This window comes from Hydractinia symbiolongicarpus, chromosome 3 (genome assembly GCF_029227915.1).
Source record: "Hydractinia symbiolongicarpus strain clone_291-10 chromosome 3, HSymV2.1, whole genome shotgun sequence".
Lineage (NCBI taxonomy): Eukaryota > Metazoa > Cnidaria > Hydrozoa > Anthoathecata > Hydractiniidae > Hydractinia > Hydractinia symbiolongicarpus.
The window spans coordinates 12705277-12725728 of NC_079877.1; the positions used below are offsets into that span (position 1 = coordinate 12705277).

Here is a 20452-nt window from a genome sequence, read left to right on the forward strand (position 1 = left end):
TGGTCGATAGATACGCGAAGCCGTTTGTTACAAGAATGACTTTTTTAATAAACGGTCGTTATTTTTAACGTCGGATACGATGTCGTGACATTGCGCGAAGCAACGAATTAAAAGACGCGTAGGCGCTAACGTGATAGTGTTGAAGACGTTGCATATAGCGTTATTTTGGTTAATGATTTTACAAAAGTTGGTCGTTGGTTGTATTAAATTTAATTTACTATTTGAAGGGGATATTCTAAAGTTTAGCCGATCTCGTTCTTGTAGTCACTTTCGATTTTATTAGCTGCTGTTGTAGTTTGTGGTTGAAAATTGATGTGTGTTAACCATGGCTTCAAAAACGATGCTGTTATGTTATTTTACATTTTTAACTTTTTTCATGCAAACTTATGGACTTCATAACATCAAGACAAACGAGGATTTGGAATCTTTCAAGAAGGATAAAGCACCTTCTGCAATATTCTTTTACCATCAGAGAAATGAAAATGAACCTTTAAAAAGTAAGTATTTATATAGCTAAAGCTAGGTAGTTAGCTAGCTAGTTAGACGCATAGTATAGCTGGCTGGTTATGTTATTATTACTTTTTATTTTTGATTATTTATGCAGAATAGCCAATTTAGCTGTGATGGTATTTTCAGTTAGCTATGTTCTGCCCAATCTTTGGAACGCGCCCCGTCTTAAGACTGGTCAGGCCAATCTTCCGACAGTGACAAATGGGTGGCCAGTCTTAAGACTAGATTGTGCCCAATCTATGGACGTACATGCCCAATCTTAGAACAATTGTGGAAGACAAACAGAACAATAATTTTTTTAGAATTTACCTCTTAATAGGAACTTTAAATTGAAACTTTTCTTGGAAAATCAAAAGGGCAAAAATTTATATATACCATGTATTTTATGTATAAAAAATTGAAACTACTCAACCATATTAGCATAGTCTAATAAGGTTTTCCTTCTATAGACTATGATATTAGCTAGCTGGCTACAGCTCGCTAGCTGGCTAAACATCTCATCCAATGAAATTAACAGCTGGCCAACTAATAATATGGCTAAATACGATTTTTCTGATTCTTCATAAATATAAACATTTTATTTTTAAAATATAGCCACTACTACAAGCTGTATATAAATGCTAAATGTATAACACATGCTCTACCATTTACCTAGCTGCGATTTTCACTCTACTGTGTCCAAAAACTGGCCGGGTCAATTCAACAGTACCCAAAATATGATGTTTTAATGTGCCTGAGAATGTTTGTTAGAACTTGTAAAAAACAGAGGTTGTGTGGTACACCCCTTCTTTAAGATCTTAAAGGCGCCAAAGGTGGGCCTAACATGGTCTTTTGCCCAATCTTGTGAAGCCCTGCCCAGTCTTAAGACTGACCGGCCAGTCTTAAGACTGGGCAATTTTATGTCCAAAGATTGGGCAGCGTCCTAAGATTGGGCAGAACAGCTACAAGCATTTTAAAATATTGGAAGGCCATTCTAACAAAACCCTATCTTGTTTTTCCCATTTGATTGCTACTTAACTTAAGCCAATGATACATGATGCAATTAATCCCATAAAACTTAGTTGCACTCACATGAAGCATGTTATAAAGCTTCACATATTATACATGATACACAGTGCAATTTTGTTTCTTTTTTAAAATAAGTTCAGACAGTGAAGAAGATGTATTTATATTGGCCACAGCAATTTTATTTAACCTTGTTAAAAAAACGACATAAATTTGGAATATACGACACCTTACTACGTGAATTTCGTCTTGAAGAAAAAGCAGATTATTATAATTTTCTAAGAATGACATCAGAGTCATTCGATTATCTTTTAAGTTTAGTAGATCTACAACTCACGAAAGAAAACACTGTAATGAGAGAAGCAATTCCTTCCAATCTAAAACTGGCCGTTACTTTGCGATATTTTTGCACTGGGGAATCATATTCAAGTTTACAATATCCTTTTCGGATTCATAGAACAACATTGAGTTATATCCACTTTTCACACACAAGAAAAAACTCTCAGAAAGTGATTTATATTTCATGCACTTGAGTAAATTACACTTCAAGCATGAGAATTGACTTCCCTGAAAATGCCAAAAGCACCTTCTCCAATTAAAGGAAAGCTGTAGTGTAGGGTTGTAATAAGTTCATTTGAGTAAAAATTACCTAAAAATCTGCACCCTTAAGGTTACTGTAAAGGAAACATTTTTTTTATGAGGTTTTTTGCAAAAACTTCATGACATATATAAAAAAAATCTCTTTTGAATGACAAACTTTATATTCCATGAAAATATTTGAAACATTCCTTTTTTCTTGAAGAGGCCTTTTTAGTGGTGTTATATCCTTCGCGCCTTTAAGGAAATATGTGCAAAAGAGTTCAGCATATTTTTTGTAAACGTTATGCATGATATGAAACTCCTGTTAAAAATATGCATAATAATATATTTTAGATACTTTAATTTCACCATCAATATATATATATATATGCTACTCTTGTCTTAGACATTTTTTAATTGCGCTATGTTTATAAAGCTGTCTCTTGTTACTCTGACTTCTGTCTAATAATAATTTTGAATGCGTGTATGCATATTCAGCATAAAGACAGAGTTTGCACTTCTATCATCTTTCTGCATACTCCGTTTACACATTTTCACAACACCTATGAAATCTTTAAAAACAAATATCTCGTTAGTAAATTTCCGCATACATGCCTTTTTGTTTGTGGTCTCTTTTTCCGAAAACTTCCCATTGGCTCATTGAAGTTTTTGGTAATGGAAAGGCGAATAAATTATGCACAAAGATTCCCCGTTTTTTTTTGTATAAATTACTTATAAGCGAATTATGACGCCAAAAAGAAAAAAATGTGCAGTTTTTTAAATAATCTCTTATAATAATACAGAGTGTATTTGACGGTCATAGTGGATATCGTCATTTTTCTTTAAAGTCGCCGAAATTTCCTTTGAAAATCTCCTTTATCTCAAATGTTAAATTTTATGATGTTATGGCGCGACGTCAATAACACTACTTTAACAGGAATATCCTAATTTAAATTAATGAAGCCATTACAATGCACTTAAAACTTTAAAGCTAAATAACTTGGAAACGAGGTGGTGACGTCAATAATTTTTCACCGGGTGGGTAGCTAGGGACCACCAGGACCAAATTGGGTAACTTTCCCAAACCTGGGTCCACAAATCCGTTTCGGAGTGGACGGGTTGATGACGTCATCAAAAAACCTTCAACCCTAATATCTCTTCAACCGTTTGTCACAAGTACATGATCTTATACATTTTCTTGATCAGCGTTTCAAGATCTATACGATAAAGGCAACTGGTACACAAATTTTTAAAAAATATTTTGCGTTTTGACAGGTCTCTGCTGATGTCAGCAAAATTTTTAAACCCTTATATCTCATTAAATGTTCATCGGAAGCACATAATCATATACATTTTTTTGATCAGCGCTTTAAGCTCTACATAATGGAGGCAACGTGAAAACAAGGTTCTCAATTATTTTTTGTTATGGATCGGTTGCTGACGTCATCAAAATTCAAATGACTCTTCTTTTTCATTTTTATCCTGCCTCTTCAGTGGATATTTCCATGGGCCTTATCGACTAGTTATATATAATTACAATTGTTTTTTATAACCACATTATTAAAAAAAGAACGGGAACCTTTCTGAATTTAATTTATGCTGAATATATAATGGTGCAAATACTAGAAGTCTGCAACCATGCACTTGGAAAAAGAAACCATTTTAAAACGTAGGGTGAACAAAAAATGGTGTGTGTTTATTTAATTTACTGAAATTTACTTAATTTACTTATTTACTGAAATAACACCATCACATCAGTCTCTCATCAAGCATTGAAAAACAAAAAAAATATATAAAAGTATTGATAAATTGTAAAGGTTTTTCTGAGACTACTCATCAAATGAGTGTTTTTCTTTACAGTAACCTTAAGACTGTTTTCTACTTCGAAAAATATTTCAGACGAAATGAACAGACAAGTACGGACCCTCGTTTTGCGACTTCGTCACAGTGGTAAAACCATTGCGCAGCATATTGTTGCGCTAAATAATTTCTTTATTAGTTATTTCATTGTTGCGCTGAGGATTGAAATAAAAATTTAATAGATATTTGCAGGGTAACGTTGTGCTAAAAACTCAATACATTTTTTGATACTTATTTACTGCGCTTCACGACTTCGTTATGGGTAGGGTTAGGTGCTAAAACATTGCACTGCCCAATACCTACCACCAAAGTCGTGAAGGCCATATTTACAGGTATATATTATCTACAAAATGTCAAAAGACCATTACTTTTTGGTGCTGCGCCCAAGTTGCAAAGGCCGTTTTTAGAGGTATATGTTATCCAAGAACTATAAAACATGAATATAGATAATAAATGCGCTTTTGCGGTTTTTATAGGATTCTGTAAGCAGTATTGAGCGGTTTTTCATAATCTTGCGCTAATAAGTTCCTATTTATTTTCTACACGCATACACTATCGCGCTTAAGATATATCGTAACAAAAGGTAACAAAACAAAATCAAAGTGTTCTTTTAAAGTCCTCCTGGATTGCTCATCGTTCGTTTCCTCCACAATAACTGTCTACATTTTTTCTTGTTACACCTAATTTCTTTCTCATATATCGATATGGAAAAAATAAGTGAAGGGATTCCTGGCTGTCTAACATTGTAAAATAAAGACTTCACTGTCTTCCCATCTCTAACATGTTTTAACCGTTTCTAAAAATACAACATAATTAAATTATTACCTGAAAAAACAACCACTTTGAAATGCAACGACTGACCACCAAACCAATGTTTATATAGCTTGTCGTCCACACAGTTATAAACAAAAAGTTCAAAACAGTGTTTTTTAAAAAAAATGACACATCACTTCAACAAAAATGAAACAACCAAGTTAAATTTAAATCTTGGCAATAGGAAAAGGAAATAATCGTATCTGTGGTTAAAAAAAATTTTCTAATCGAAATTATCGAAAGCAAGTCAAAATAATCAAGACCAAAAAATTGGTTTCCGTTATTTCGAAAAAAAAACTCAGTGTGATTGAGATGCTAACAGTGATATCGGACTTGCTTCGAAACTTCTTACTAAACCGACGATGTTTTCGATTTTTCTAATAAAATTTGTACATTTCTAAAGATTTTGGAGGATGTTGTGGCTGCAGCTAAACATTTGTGCAAATCGCTGCCATACTCAAAAGTTTCTCTGTTGGCAAAGATATTAGCCATACTGATAATACGTTTTGCTCTGATATAATTTTCTATTGGTAGAAAACGTCCCTTTTGGCGGTTAAAGGCCCAGTTTGAGAGCCAATGAAGAAAATAAAAGGCAAATAACATTTTTCTAAGAAAAATAAGGTAAGAAAATAGGTTTTCTTGCAAATATTGATGTATACCCATATGCATATAAAGTAAAAAAATGCTAATGAAAGATATTTCATATATTAGATGCCCTATACTCTATAACAACTCACACAATTATTAATTTTTATTAAGTATTGACAAATTCTTGTATAACAGTAAATTTGTTGACCCTAAATTTCCTGTATTCTTAGAAAAAGTTACTCTCTATTGATTTATAGGTAGACTCATCCAAGTTGCAGAAGAAGCAGAAGAGCGAATGATTGATCACGGGCATAATTACATAAAGCTGGGAATGGTATTAGCACTTATCAAATTGTATATATAAAAGAAAATTGCACTTGTTGCAAAATATGCCTTAAAAATAATTCTGAAGAAAGATAGACATTTCTAATTAACCACTTTTTACCATCAACAAAACGCCAACAAAAGATTTCAACAAAATATGTTAAATAAATTCTAATGATTTCCCTTATTGTATAGATGAACTGTTTCGGGGAAGGTATCAGTAAAAAAGATGTTGCTGAATGTCAAAAGCATAGAAGGTCATTTTACATTTACAGGTAAGTCAATAAACTTTGGCAGGGTTTAACATCCGACAAAAGCAAGCTTTAACATGATTTTGAAACATGCCCCACTCTTTTTTAAATAACTTATTACAGAAAGAACATGTCACAGAAAACATTGGAAATCATTATTGATAAAATTCTTTCTGAAAATTAAAGGTTTGTAGCTACATAAACTTCGGCGATAATAACTTTACCATCATGTGTAACAACAAGAATTAAAAAGGGTGTAGTAGGACTTAGAACAAGTACAATAGGTATATACAAAACAACTCTAAATTAAACTAGTTTGTTATAATGTAAGTCAAGAAATATACATGCCCAAATATAACTTTAAACATAATTAGTTTATTTTTTTTGTTGCAAATTAGTCGCAAAGTTTTTCTTCTGATACTACTATAATCCACAACAAACCCTGACCATATATTAGTCTTTTTATTTTAGATTTTAATTCCTTATAGAAAAAATGTTCTTTAAGATATAATGTTGTTTGTTTTTCCAGTTACAATAACTAGATTTTCCAGTTACGATAACTAGATTCACCATATATTTTCAACCAGCATTATGTTTTTATCTTATAGTGGAAAAAGAACAGAACGATTTGACTTAAGAACACTTTATGATTATGAATCATTTATGGCAAATTTGTTAAAGTATGTTTACATATTTATTTAATATGATAGTGTGAAATTTATACTGCAATATCTGCATGGAAGTGATATTGATGTGTTCTCTTACTATTGTTGGATGGTTGTTTTGATTATGCCATCGTAATTGTGATTGATGCGCCTGGATCATGGATTGATTCTATAATTCCAATAAAAATGGTCTTATATCAACTAAATTTAATTTAATTTTTCTTATTTTTTATTTAGTTTTGTATATGACGAAAAACTAGGACTAGCCCTAGATGAAGAGGACCTGGAAAGAGAGCAAACGCTGGAAAAGGGAAAAAGAGATATCATTCTAATGTATGTAAACGCCGTAGGAAGCCCAGGTAAGAAAAATCTAATTCCTGCATCACATAGAGACAAAATTTGTGTGGTTTTTCTTTTCTGATCATACATTTTAATATTTACTCTGATGAAAGGAGAGAATAAAAAATAGTTCTCGATAACCAGGTATTGGATATTCCAAGGTTATGTCATTGTTTTTAGCACATTACAGCTTTGTGAGTGTTGCAGCAATGTACATCAACGAGTACAAATTTGTATACAGTACTGATGAAAACTTTGCCAGAAAGTTAGGGTAAGATGTTATTAATCATATCAATGTGTCAGCCAACCACCTCTACGCCTACAGCTTTTCTCATTGTTTTGTTGTTGTTGTTTTTTTAATGTCTGTACCTATCTATTACTGTTCTGTGTATTGGTCTTTTTCTGAGTTTTTTATTTAAACTTTTTGTACTTTGCTTGAGAAATTATATAACTTTAACCCTTATATATATACTTCATACTTTTTTTAATATATTTAATATTTTTGTATATTATTTAATAGAATAAATGTTAGTATATTATAATTTTTATTAAAATAAGACAAACTATTTTTTAGCATGACTAAAGGTAAACATTTTGGTTTGTGGTATGTAAATTGCACTCAGTTGGTAGCTGAATCTGAAAAGCCTTGTCCAAGAGTTCCCTATAAAGGAGAAAAGATTGACACAAGCTCAATTATAAGTTTTGTGCGACTTTCTGGATTGCCAATATTGGTTTGTTGTTTTTATTTATCAACACTTTCATCCAAATAATTTATACATTTTGGTTTTATATTATTAGTATTCAAAATCATGTGAGTGATATAACTAAGTGATATATGTGATATATTTATATTTAAATATTTTTCAATTTTAAAAAGTCTCCTCAAAATTCTTCAAATCTTTCGTCAATTTCAATTTCATAACCTATTTCATGTTTTTTCTCTTTCATGAAAATGGTACATGGGCACAACAAAAATTTGTACTTCACTTTTAGCATCACCTTTTTCAAATTATTCTCATTTTTTATAAAATATGGAAATATCCTCAATTGTTTTGTTATAAAAATATGGTAATATCAAAATTCCCTATCATCCTCATTAGATTTTTTCAAAGTTTTCACCTAGAATTTCACACACCTTGGTCATGGCTTGCACAAGTCCTGTTTAATGAAAATGCTTGCTTGCTGCATTTTTAATAATCGTTTCAGTCACATAAAATCTTTAGATCGCATAATGCTTTGAAAAATTGTAACAATTTAAATTTTTATCATGTTTTGTGTCTCAAATCTGTCAAATCTATAATTTATTGAAAAACTTCCAGAAGCTTCGGAAATATCTTACATTTGCACATTGAATTAAAATACATACGCTATAACCTCTATCCAATTTTGTTATCAGAAGTGAATTGTACAATCATTATTTTATAGTCTGAAATTAACAATGATGGTAGTTCAGTGTACCGAGATGTCAATCGACTGTTCCTTCTTGTTGATAACGATGAAAGCAAAAAGGATTTATCAACAACAGTAGAGAGAGTGATTGACAACACAACAAGACGTGGAGTTAGTTTGCGAGGAGTTGTTGTTGACAAGTAAGTTTTTGCGAATTATAGTAAGTTTAGCAGTATATTTTACAAATTGTGCAGCCACAGAGTTTGTTCTGTTATTACATGCAATTGTTTGGTTTATTTTAACCGGTGCACATCATTCCTATGTTTGTGATATCGCCATGGTATTATTCTGTCTTTACTCTAAAAGGTTATTTCTTCTTCCTTCTCTTCTAGACGAAAGCATGCAAATCTGTTGCCAATGTTTGGAATATATGATGCATCTGTCCTTCCGACTGTTATTCTAGAGATTGCAGATGGACGACATTCCCCGAATGTATGTCACATTTTTATTTGTCTTTTCTATGCAAAAAATAAAGTCAAACATACAGAATATGTTCCAATAAGTTCTGGGGACAATGCTGTGATGTTAGCACTAGTGAAAAATTATGTATATTGTAAACGCAAGATGGATTTTCTATAGTTTAATGATTTATTCTGTTTGATGGACTCCTTTCTCACATTCTGAAAAAATTTTAAGTAGCAGCTATACGTGAGTTTCCAGCTATTGTTGCACAAAAACGTATTACCTTACACAGCGTGGAACTTGTTTGGAATATTTTGTATCTAAAACAAACCTACGCAAAAAATCAAACTCGTAAATTGGACTGAAACATTATAGTAAACAAATATATTTTTTATAATTTTAAATGTAAGAATATCAACATGATTTGTTCGCCTTTTTTGTCTGTAATAATTTCGTTTTATTGTAGAGAGAACTTGAACAGTTTACTCCTGACATCGATCTAACAGAAGAAAATATTAACAACTTTGTATACAGTATGGTGGAAGATAATGATAATACATGTGGGACAAGAGGTACACATTATGAAAGTTTTTCCATTTTGCTTAATGTCTATTCCACTTCCTTGTTGAGCCAAAAATTTAATTATTTAAATCCTACATTCTGTGATATAAAAAGTGTATCTTAATCAACTTAATATTTGTTGCATTTATTTATTTTTATATAAAAATTTACACTTATACATAAGATAAAATTTGCACTTTATTTTTACACAGTTGTCATAAGTATTGAGTTAACTAAAACTCCAATTAGTGACGCATAAGTGGATCACTACAACCCAGAAATATCCCTATGTAACTACAGAATGTATTTTTTTAAGCTTTGCTCTACAATGGCTATGCTGCTCCAAAATGGGATATTTATTATTATTATCTTTATTTATGTATTTAGAATAAAATCTTCACTCTATTTTTGAATAAATCATTTTGAATAATTAACATTTGGGTGATAAAAAACCAACAAATTAAAAGTAGATAGTTGAGATTTTAAAAACGATTTTTTAGTTTATACTACGATAAAAGCACTTTTCTTTTATGACTTGAATAATTCTCCTCTGCGCTTAACACTTCCTTGCATGCAGCCTAAAACTTTCTCTTTAAAACTAAATTAAATAACGTGCTCTTTAACTTTGCACCCACGGTCTGTATTTTTTTTGCGAAAAATATACTAGACTTACTCCATGTGTTTCATTTTAACGACTTATTATAGCAGGTTCCAGTAAGCATGAAGCATGGATAAAACAATATCACGAACCAAGTCAACTCAGTAGCAGAGTAGTTAATGTTACTTATTAATAGACACAATAAATAGCAAAATAGCTGCCAGAGTCCTTGAAATCATGGTTGTGTCACAAAGCAAACAATACGCTTTTACTTATAAAATATGCTTTTTCTTTTATATTATATTTAATGTATGCTAATATACATAGAAAGGAAAAAGTTGGAGTATGGATCTTTTTTCATGGCTGGAAGCTGGTATGTCATTTTATAAAAACACGAAGTCAAAATCCAGCTCAATCAATATTACAAACCATAATTGGAACTGGGAATTTTTTCAGTTCATGAAAGGGAAGTGTGTCACACTTTGAAAGAGTAGAGTTTCAAACGGAAAAGAAAATATCGAGGACAGAAAAGAAGTGTTTTTATTTAGAAAAGTGAGCAACAGGGGGCATCATATATATCCATATTTCAAGAAAGGGCATAAAACTTGAACAGAATGCAGCCTAATGTATAAATAGGAATGTTTCTTTAGGCAATCGCTTCCAGTTTGGCATGGTTTATAATTAGGTGTTAAAAAAACTTTATGCCAGAAGTTTAATTCTCAGAGAAAAAAAAAGGCAGTATGTAACAAGGAAGACTGCTTAACACCTTGTTATCACTGCTTTAAAATTTTACGTGTTGTATATAATATTTTACTGTATATTCTCTTATGCGTTTGTATAAATTTTCTTTAGCGGGACTTTATGACATAACATACACAAAATTGAGTGACTGGAAAGATATTAAAAACTCCAGTGGGAGAGCTATCTCTGTGGCTTGTTCGACAGGTATATAAGTTAGTACTTTAAGGAATGATTGGTTGAAAGGTGAACATCCGTTATTTGATAGAACACGTCAAGAAACTACGGGTACTTTAAACGGTTTTAATTTTAATATTATTTAGGGTCCAGCCTTCTCAGTATCCATTCAACAACTATTTCCCGATCGAAGTTTTATGTAAATTTCCAAATTCAAAGCTAGCTATTTGCTCTTTACTCTAGAATATGACACTTGAAAACAAGACTCTCTCAAACCATCATTTTAAATATTCTGGCAATTACTGTTTTGAATTATCCAAAAAGTTAAGCCATCAATCCTCTGGATCCCCTAGTACGTCTCTTGGGAGGACCAATGATATTCACATTTTGGATCCCACTCCTGATTTTAAAAGTTCTGGATAACACCCTTAGTTCTTATGCTACATTTTGTAAAGATGTTTCTACTGCGTGCAATAAATTATACACAGAAACAAAAGTTTTAAAAGTTTCGACTGTTTTTTTAGATGGCGACTACAAAATGGAATGCCATCATTTCAAAGCTGCATACAGGCGTTTAATTCGCTCACTGTATGAAAGTGACATTACCGACTTTGATTTTTATTACGTTGATTTTACAGGAAAACCAAAATCTTCAAAAATTTACGTAAGATGTCTTTTTTTGTTGAATTATTTTAGATCTTAATACAACTATCATGTTAAATAACATATTACCAACTGCAATGTGTTTTAGAAAATTCCCATGATGAAGTTACATTTACCTGGAAAAGATGGAATTCCTTTCGACACAACCGCAGGGCGTGGTTATGTCAGAATTTTAGAATGGCTCAACAAGCAACTAGGGTATGAGTCTGTTTTATTTATTTTTTCAAGCGTTATTAATTAGTACCTGGTTCTGTAGTATTCAATGAGAAATTCGTACCTTGTATCGTGATCTTTATTTTTATGTTGGTTTGTCCTGAACAATCAAAAAATGACCTAAAACAGAACCCGTATCCAACATTTCTAGTTAGAAGTTCACGGTCGAGTTACTGTGACTTAATTACTTCTCAATTCGGTCTGCTACTGACACTGTGGAAATATTATTATACTCTTGATGACTAAAAAAATAATACTCATTTTCGTCTTGTGAGATCGAACAGATTTAAATTTGTTAACTATTACTGGTACAATTTGTTATTAGTTGTACATAGTTTCTTATGATTTCTAAAAAATATGTTTATTTTGTGGGAATGTAATGAAGCATACCCGAAGACTTCGCCGTTGTTTCTATAAGTTAAATAGCAGGTATATTAACTTTTTGTTTAACATTTTAGACTTGATGTGCCTAGATATCCAGCTTCTTGTAGTGATTTTGTACCAATACCATCCAAACAGATCGATGTCAATAAAGGTTCTTTTGACGCTGAGAAGGACTTACAACATTTGCAAGATGATGAAATCTCCAACGATGCTGCACGTGTTAAAAGCCCTCAAAATAACGTCGAAATGCTTAAAGACAGCACTTTTCACACTGCACTCTCATCAGCTGAACTTCTTGTCGTATTTTTCTACGTCGGTTGGGATCACCGAAGTTATTTATTTCAAACAGTGTACGCAGATGTTCACAAGACAATAGGTACACACTTTTACGTCTAATTTCAACTAATAGCTTCTTAAGCAATTTAAATCTATAACAGATAGTCTTAGCGATTAACAATCTTGACTGTGTTGTGTTTATCATAGGACTTGATACACCTGGCAGTACTATCTCTACAAAATTGAGCAAAGTCGATTGTTTCGCAGAACAAAAAACATGTTCCGAACAGCAAGTTTTTACTTTCCCAATGATTAAAGTATACAGGTTGGTGTGATATTTCTGTGGTAGTGTAACAATTCAAATATTTTTCTGCCGAGTGTTAAATGGGTTAATTAAGAATTTGATAGATAATGCGTATGTTGTTTTATGGGTTTAACAATATACTTATCATTATCGTAGTATGGTTTGTTATTTGAATTGTTTTATCCCTTTTCCACAAACTGATAAAGACAGACTTAAATATTGGGCACCCGAAACTCGAAGTAACTCTCTCTGTCTTTAAATTTATCTGATAAATCATATTTTTTAAAACCACTCGTTCTGTACTGATAATCTACGTTTTCTTTTAACCAGATTTTTTTCATTATTTTTGTAACAATTTTTCTGATGGCAAGGTGTGACGTAAAAAATCGTACAGGTGTGACGTAATAAAACGCACAAAGCGTGACGTAATAAAATGCATGTCCACTTTTTTTATCATTGTAGGAACGGTAAATATGCAGCAGATTACAATGGAATGTTGGACAAAGAAAATTTAATCAAGACTATACGACTGTAAGTTGACTTTAGAAGTGTGTGCGTCGTGATTATATGTTTAAAAGGATGAGAGGTCCATATTCGTTTTAATACCTACCATTTTTTAACTTTCTTTGTAATGATTTAGGAGTTTTCTCCGGAATTTTGATTGAAATACGTTTCTATACAGCAGGGATTATAGCAAACGTGTTTTAAATCAAAGAATTATCTTCGAAATGTTAATTTAGAACCTTTTAAAATACGTAATTCGCGCGTATTAATTTTTGCGTAATTTACAATTTTCATGCAAATAGCATAAAGAAATTGTTTATGAAGATGCGTTTCTTTTATGTAAACGACAAATTTATTTTCGCGCATATTAATTTTCGTGCAATAATGGACTTTTTGCGCGATCGCGAAAAAATTAGTTCAGAAAGATAACATAACATGATAAAACCGGATGTTATTTCAATAATCTCACTTGGTTTTATTTGGATAAAAATTAAACATTATAGTGTGACGAAACGGTTTAAATGTGTCGTGTTTATGATTAGTTACCAACTCCCTACGTTGATCAAACTTGACAAGCATTCAGTAGTGAGATACACACAAGGAAAGGAGCCATTACCTGCTGCAGCGTTTGTTGATGTTTCTATCCTGGGTTGGTTCAATGATGTTACTGATAAAGGTTGGTAAGCGTATGCGTGTGTGTGTGACTGACATCCATGAAAGAGTGTTGTAAGACGTTGGTCATGTATGTATTTGTTCGGTGGTTACCAGAAGGTGATCAACGGGCATTTTATGAATCCTCCTTTCAGAGTTAAATTGGTAAAAAAACAGGTATAAATAAGACTGATGGCACTAATTTATATTTGAAGTCATGTTTGACTTTATTATAACACCTCTTATTAACATAATCACATGTCTTGTTGCAGCCGTCTATTTACGGTCCAATTTATAACTTTATATTAAACAGTATCCCTGAAAACGAAGTCGTACACACTAAAGCAAATTATCAGATCTTATTTTCTAATTTTGCAGGCCATCTTAGTGTAAGGTCAAAACAGCGTCGAAGATAAAGCTATTGCAATGAAAAGTTGGAGTGGCTTTTAAAGAATCGAACTCTTTTTCGTAATACTCTTAAGATAAAGGGGAGAGAGAATAAAAATTGGAATATTGGCGACGCATTATAATCGGTCACAATGCACGACCTTTCTTTTTATAAATCAGTATTTGTTTTTTTTGCAGAATATAAAGTATTTGAAAAAGTTGCGTACAAAAATTACGGTCGAGCTTTATTTGGAGTTGTGGTCGGTGGCGAAATCGGAACATCGTAAGTTGTCGCTAATTTGTTGATATAAATAAAAAAGCTATTTCTCTCAGTAAAACCGTGGTTTTGTATTTTGTCAGGCTGGATAAACAAGCTACGACACCATACATCCAAGCCTTTTTACGAAATGATGAATACAGGACGAAAGTTTTGTTTTCGCAAGATTATAAAGATTATAAAGAAGAAAAGTTGGAAAGATTTTTAAACCAAGTTTTTGTACCTGAATTTGTAAGATTTGTTTTTCGTACACTCTTTTTCCTTTATAAGAATATGCTTTATAAGAATATCAGGCTGGGAGTTCAGGCTAAAAACGATGTGTCTATCGGTTAGACAACGGAGAAATAAGAATTATGACCAGCCTGTTTAGAATTTTAGTATTGTTATAAAAGAGAAAGTGTGTGTTTTAATTTAACTTTTTAATTTTCTGTTATCGTCTTTTTTTACCCTACTCTTTATATATTTGAAAGAAATAAGCTACCAACCTTCTTCCAAATAACCCCCCTTTCTCCCAAATAACCCCCTCCATTACAATTAGGAGTATTTGTGTTAATTTTACTTTTGCACAATAAAAAATATCTATTTTCGCACGAGTTTTAATTTCTCTACGAATTACGAATATGCAAAAAAGTACAATTCTGAGTTTTTAGCGCATATTAGATGCTTTTTTATGTCAGCTGAAGAATTATTTTCGCGCGTGTAAATTGTCGTGTCATTTCTGTACTAAATATCGTTTAATAACCAACTTGTTTGCGCGAGTGCGCATGCGTGAGAATTTGTATAAGGTAAACAATGAATTTGGAATTTAAAAGTTACTTTACGTTACATTATTTTTTAGGGAGAACTAACGCCTCGTAATTTTCCATTGTTTCGATCGTTGGGACAGCCTTTATTAATTTTCTTTACAAGAGCAGACAAGCGAGAAGTAAGCATTAAATGGCGCTCCATAAGCAAGATTACAGAAACAGGAGGTTATAATATTAAATCCGCTTGGATGAATTTGTAAGTAATCAAGATCTTGTTCTTGCTTCGTTTTTCCTAGTCTATTGCGCTCTTTTTATTTAAGTGAAGTTTAAAAACCACTAAGTACACCAGCTATAACAAGCCTTAATACCTCCACCTTGATATAGATATCTTGCCGATCCGTTCTCTATTTTAAAGGAGTTTTTATAGCAAAGAGAGTTTTTAAAATAGTTGTAATGTTTTTCAGGGACCTATCTTCCACACAAAACATTCGAAGAAGTTATCTTGGCACACGAAAAGGAAAACAATCGGATGTTGTCATCGTGGATCATCATAAGGTTAGCTTGCGTACTTTCTCTGGATACATTTTTGCATGAATTATTAATTTCATTGGATATTAATTCGATAATATGTTAATTCTATTGGATGCGATGATTGTTAAGCTAGAATTATTACTATCATTGAATACAAATTCTTATGCTTAAGCTGGACTTCCTGTCCAGAACGAACTGTCTGAAAACTAATTTTCAGCACTTGATTGTTCGAATAAAATTGAAATTATTTTTATAATTATTGGAGAGGTTAATAAAAGCAAAAGAATAAATAAAAGAATAACCAATAGATTGCAGTACTATTTTTGTTTCATTTTGTTCTGATGTATTCACAAACAATGGTCATTAGATCTCTACTGAACTTTCCCTTTCAAAACCATTTCAATTATCTGGTATAACTGTATCCCTTTTCTTTTCAGAATGAAGTATACCTTTACAGTGGACCTATGAAATCAGTAGAAGTTGAAGTGGCGGGATTGACGAAATGGTTAACTGATTTTACTGATGGAAAGCTTAATGCTACATGTGAGTAGAATTATTCTTCCAACTTTCAAATTCATAATCTGGCACTAATTGCATTGTCAAGTAATCTTAAAAAGAAAAATACGTGTTTGCGATTTTAGCCTCAAATTACGATTTGTAAGTAGATCGCGAAACTAGGTTTTAGCAAAGGTTTTAGGAAAATTTTGTTTTTTGAAAGAAAGTAAAATTTTCCTAACTTGCATTAACTGTACCAAATGAGTGAGTCCTGGGTGCTAAATTTTGCAAATATTTTATTTTATCGCAAATAATGTGAAGCTTTCGAATGCGTCGATTGTACGTTCTGTTTCATTTAAGCTTATTTGAGCAAGCAAAACTGGAAACCAAAACAAGAGGGGTTCGACTTCTTGCATTTTATTGAATTTGGGCATCCGGACGATAATGATGGTGCTGAAGATGACGATAGCCACAGTGAAGGAGAGTTTCAAGATCATTCTGATACCAGTACTACTGGAACTAGTTTTCATGGTGTCAAAACACCAAGACGAAGTCCAACTGCGGAAGGAACAGAAGAAAATGAAGAAGAACATACCCAGGAATATGATGATGTTGTACCAGAAGAGAACGCACAAGAGAATGTGGAATCCAACTATATAAAGCATGTGGAATTGTAAATTCACTTTACACAAACTTTGACGGATTTTAAATGTATACGAGTTTGTCGTAGGGTTTGTATGTATGTGTCTAGATGTTTTTTATAGAACAATTTTTAGGAAATTATATTTGTTTAGTTAAGTTTGGTTTTTAATAAATTGTGTAATTGTGGTGAAATTGTTGTAAGGACAGAAAAAATTATATCTCTACAACATCTCAACAACAACATCTCCACAACAACATTTTAACAACTACATCTCCACAACAACATTTTAACAACTACATCTCAACAACAACATCTCAGCAACAACATCTCAACAAGAACTTCTGCACATCAACATCTCAACAACAACATCTCAACAACAACATCTCGACAACAACGACATCTCTACAACAACATCTCCACAACAACATCTCAACAAAAACATGTCCACAACAACATCCCAACAACAACATTTTAACGACAACATCCCAACAACAACATTTTAACGACAACATCTCAGCAGCAACATCTCAACGACAACATATCAACAGCAACATCTCTACAACAACAACTCTACAACAACAACTCTACAACAACAACTTAACAACAACATCTCCACAACAACATTTCAACAAAAACTTCTCCACAACAACATCTCAACAATAACAGTTACTCGGCAGTTACTCAACAAAACAATTTAATAATATTAAAAACCAGCTTTAGAATTGCATTTTTTTGTATTTATTCAATTTTGAGATGTATTTATCCAGGTTAATATTTTTTATGATGATTTCAGCAACTAGGAAAACGTGTGTTTGCACGTACAGCACACCATGTTATATATTTTTGTATTTGCAATTTAATATTTTAATTACAGAACGTTACATGCAATTGTGAGAATCTCTTTAATAATAGCCGTCGTGTGTCTGTCTGTGTGTCCGCGAAAACGTGTCCCGTACCGGAAACACGAATTTTTTAAAATCCCCATCAATACTAAATGTGATATATTTCTGTCCACTTTGTTGCAACGGGTTAATTTAAAGGACGGGCGACCTCGTGGATTTTTCCACGGGCTAACGACTGGTCTCTTTAATAATAGCTATCGTCTGTCTGTTGGTTCGCGAGAAAAACGTTGTGCCACAGGAACACGATTTATGTGACATATAAAGGACGGGCGACCCTGTGGACTTATCACGGGCCACCGACTAGTCCACTTGCACAAAGTGGCACCGCAAGTAGAGGGATGCACGTAATGCGGTATAAAAAGGACGGGGAACCTGTGGATTTTTCCGAAATCGTTTACTAAATTCACCTAACTTCTGCATAACAAATAACAGTGAATTCTCCTAAGTGATACGCTACACCATATTCTAGAGTCACCTACGGGGTGAAAAATCATTGACGTCAGCACCTCGTTTTAAAGTTTTTGGCCTCAAAGTTTTAGGTGCACTGTAATAGCTTCATTAAATTAAATTAAAATAATGACGTTAAAGTAGTAATATTTATGCCGCGCCGTAACGTCAGTAAGATTAACAAATTAGATATCACTTTTTCGGCTGCATCAAGGGAATATAAATACATCCACTTTGCCTCTCACAGAAAGACGGACACTCCGTATTAGTATAAGAAATCTACATTGTGAATCAGAACGCGTTGTTTTCTGCGTGTGCAGTCTGTACTTACACTTGGTGCGTCAGTTCTTCTGTTTTATATCACTAAATACCCTACTTACTTGCTTTTAATAAAATTTTAAAAAGATAACTGATATAATTCTCGCCTTACGCAAAAATTAACACATTGAACAGATTATATTGTTTTGATTTACACAATTAATTCGTTTCTTCTCTGTGTGTCAGCCAAATGCAAAAGCTGCGTGACTTCATATTTTCGCTATGAAATGAACAATTTTTAGAATCTCTTTTACTGGCGTAATGATTTTGATTCACCTACTAAAACGTTTTATTAGTAAGTTTTCTTCTTTCAGTTCTTAAGGAATGTTTGTAATAACCTTTTGTATTTCCACTGCCTTCCCAGGCGCGAGAAGGTATTGACGGAGGACTCTCAAAACAGTTTTCATTATATCTGTCTGTTGTGTAAATAGTGATAACTAGGATCTGACATCCTTGAACCTGTTGTCGTACTTCGTAAGTTTATGTGGGTAGATAAGCCTCCTTTCGGTTGGTCACACTTAGCCGCTATCAGTTTGCTACCAACTGTATGTGGCCGATGGTAGTTTCTCCGCTTATGCCCCATCCCATCATCTAAAAACCAAAGAAAAAGTTATTAATGTGGTGGTTGTTTCACTACAGAATATCAAGTAGTAATAAAATAGTAATATTGAAATAAATACCGTATAGTATCGCTTCTATTTCGTCTACTGCAGATGATGGAAGTACCACTGATCTATTAAAGTTGCAGACAGACGCATCTCCTAAAACAATCAGAGAAGGCTTAAAAACATTAATTACCAGGCTGAAATTATTATATCTGTAGAAAGTGATTGAAACTTGTTAGAAGGTCTAAACACGGACATTGACATAGTAGCTAAAGAAGGCGACATTAAAGTTGATTCGTTTAGATAAATAACAGTAATTCTTAGGATTATTTGTATGATATTTTGTATGATATTCTTAATTTTGGGTTATAAAAATGTTATAAAAAGCGAGTAATCTTTGACAAAGCATCAAAGAATATTTTTAGCGAGAATGAGATGTAGCACGACTGTATTTCACTTCTAAAGGTATATTCGCGCTAATGTTATTTCGCGTAGCAGTTCTATTGGCCCAGGGATTGCATTTCCGCCAAAAAATTGTAATTTTAAACAAGGTTATACTAAACTATCATGTTCAAGAAATGATAAACTTTCCACAGTAATAAGGTTATACTTACTTACCAGTTTTCCAATTAATACCAAGTGAGTTACTATCGTTAGTGAAATCTACTGATCGTCGGTACTTGTCTCGTGAACGAACGCTATAAAAAAAGTCATGCAACCGATGTACCAAAATCTTTGTTGACAGGCTCGCTTCAAACGTAAACAACTCCTAGCTTGTATTATATTTACCTCACATTTTTTCTTGAAAATCTTACTTGGCAAGGTTTTACAAATAAACCGTGATTTTGCTTGCACTGAAAGTATCGTCTGTTATGAACCATTCCATCATGGCGTCCCTCTATATTGTGAAAATATAGTTTAAAAGAGTTGTAAGCTAATTAAAAAAATAACTTCTAGCATTATAAACTATAAACTCCTAATACCAGGCAAAAATAACTCTAAACCAATCCAATCTCCTTTTCGACCAGAGATGGTTCCTTTCCATTTAACTTTTCCTGAGCATAATTCACCAGTTATTCTAATTATTTCGACGGAGGCACCAATATGAATATTATTGTACAGCACCATAACAAACCACACAGGCTGCCCTTTTTAATTTCGAATGTTTACATTCTCGTCTACCATTATGGATAAACAAGTATCAGTTGCGTTGTTATGATTAATTTTCTTATGAGTTGTCAGGGGGT

The 20452-nt window shown here is 32.5% G+C and overlaps 2 protein-coding genes across 2 annotated transcripts; one reads left to right on the top strand and one right to left on the bottom strand.

Moving 5' to 3' along the window:
- The first annotated feature begins 62 nt into the window (after positions 1-62).
- On the top strand, positions 63-17821 carry LOC130635784 (uncharacterized). The gene is made up of 23 exons (XM_057445255.1): positions 63-497; positions 5613-5689; positions 5875-5954; positions 6539-6610; positions 6833-6954; positions 7115-7205; positions 7509-7665; positions 8360-8523; positions 8716-8815; positions 9252-9357; positions 10797-10889; positions 11384-11523; positions 11611-11720; positions 12194-12495; positions 12603-12720; positions 13162-13230; positions 13746-13879; positions 14440-14524; positions 14602-14749; positions 15357-15520; positions 15729-15819; positions 16233-16338; positions 16651-17821. Exons 1-23 carry the CDS (start codon positions 326-328, stop codon positions 16965-16967), a joined length of 3018 nt encoding a protein of 1005 aa, XP_057301238.1. The 5' UTR covers positions 63-325; the 3' UTR covers positions 16968-17821.
- A 1177-nt stretch (positions 17822-18998) lies between these two features.
- On the bottom strand, positions 18999-20417 carry LOC130635789 (CAP-Gly domain-containing linker protein 4-like). The gene is made up of 5 exons (XM_057445259.1): positions 20189-20417; positions 19995-20103; positions 19824-19903; positions 19281-19361; positions 18999-19191 (listed from the first exon to the last, which is right to left on the bottom strand). Exons 1-5 carry the CDS (start codon positions 20331-20333, stop codon positions 19007-19009), a joined length of 600 nt encoding a protein of 199 aa, XP_057301242.1. The 5' UTR covers positions 20334-20417; the 3' UTR covers positions 18999-19006.
- Between the last annotated feature and the right edge of the window lie 35 nt (positions 20418-20452).

What these genes read in the sequence shown, in the direction of transcription:
- LOC130635789 (XM_057445259.1), bottom strand. Translation starts at nt 20,333, where the DNA reads ATGGTGCTGTACAATAATATTCATATTGGTGCCTCCGTCGAAATAATT. An exon ending in TTTTCAAGAAAAAATGTGAG is followed by an intron (nt 19,904 to 19,994) that starts GTAAATATAATA and finishes CTTTTTTTATAG; the next exon opens with CGTTCGTTCACGAGACAAGT. An exon ending in TGGTATTAATTGGAAAACTG is followed by an intron (nt 19,362 to 19,823) that starts GTAAGTAAGTAT and finishes TGATTGTTTTAG; the next exon opens with GAGATGCGTCTGTCTGCAAC.
- LOC130635784 (XM_057445255.1), top strand. Translation starts at nt 326, where the DNA reads ATGGCTTCAAAAACGATGCTGTTATGTTATTTTACATTTTTAACTTTT. An exon ending in CGAGGAGTTGTTGTTGACAA is followed by an intron (nt 8,524 to 8,715) that starts GTAAGTTTTTGC and finishes CTTCTCTTCTAG; the next exon opens with ACGAAAGCATGCAAATCTGT. An exon ending in CAATGATGTTACTGATAAAG is followed by an intron (nt 13,880 to 14,439) that starts GTTGGTAAGCGT and finishes TTTTTTTTGCAG; the next exon opens with AATATAAAGTATTTGAAAAA.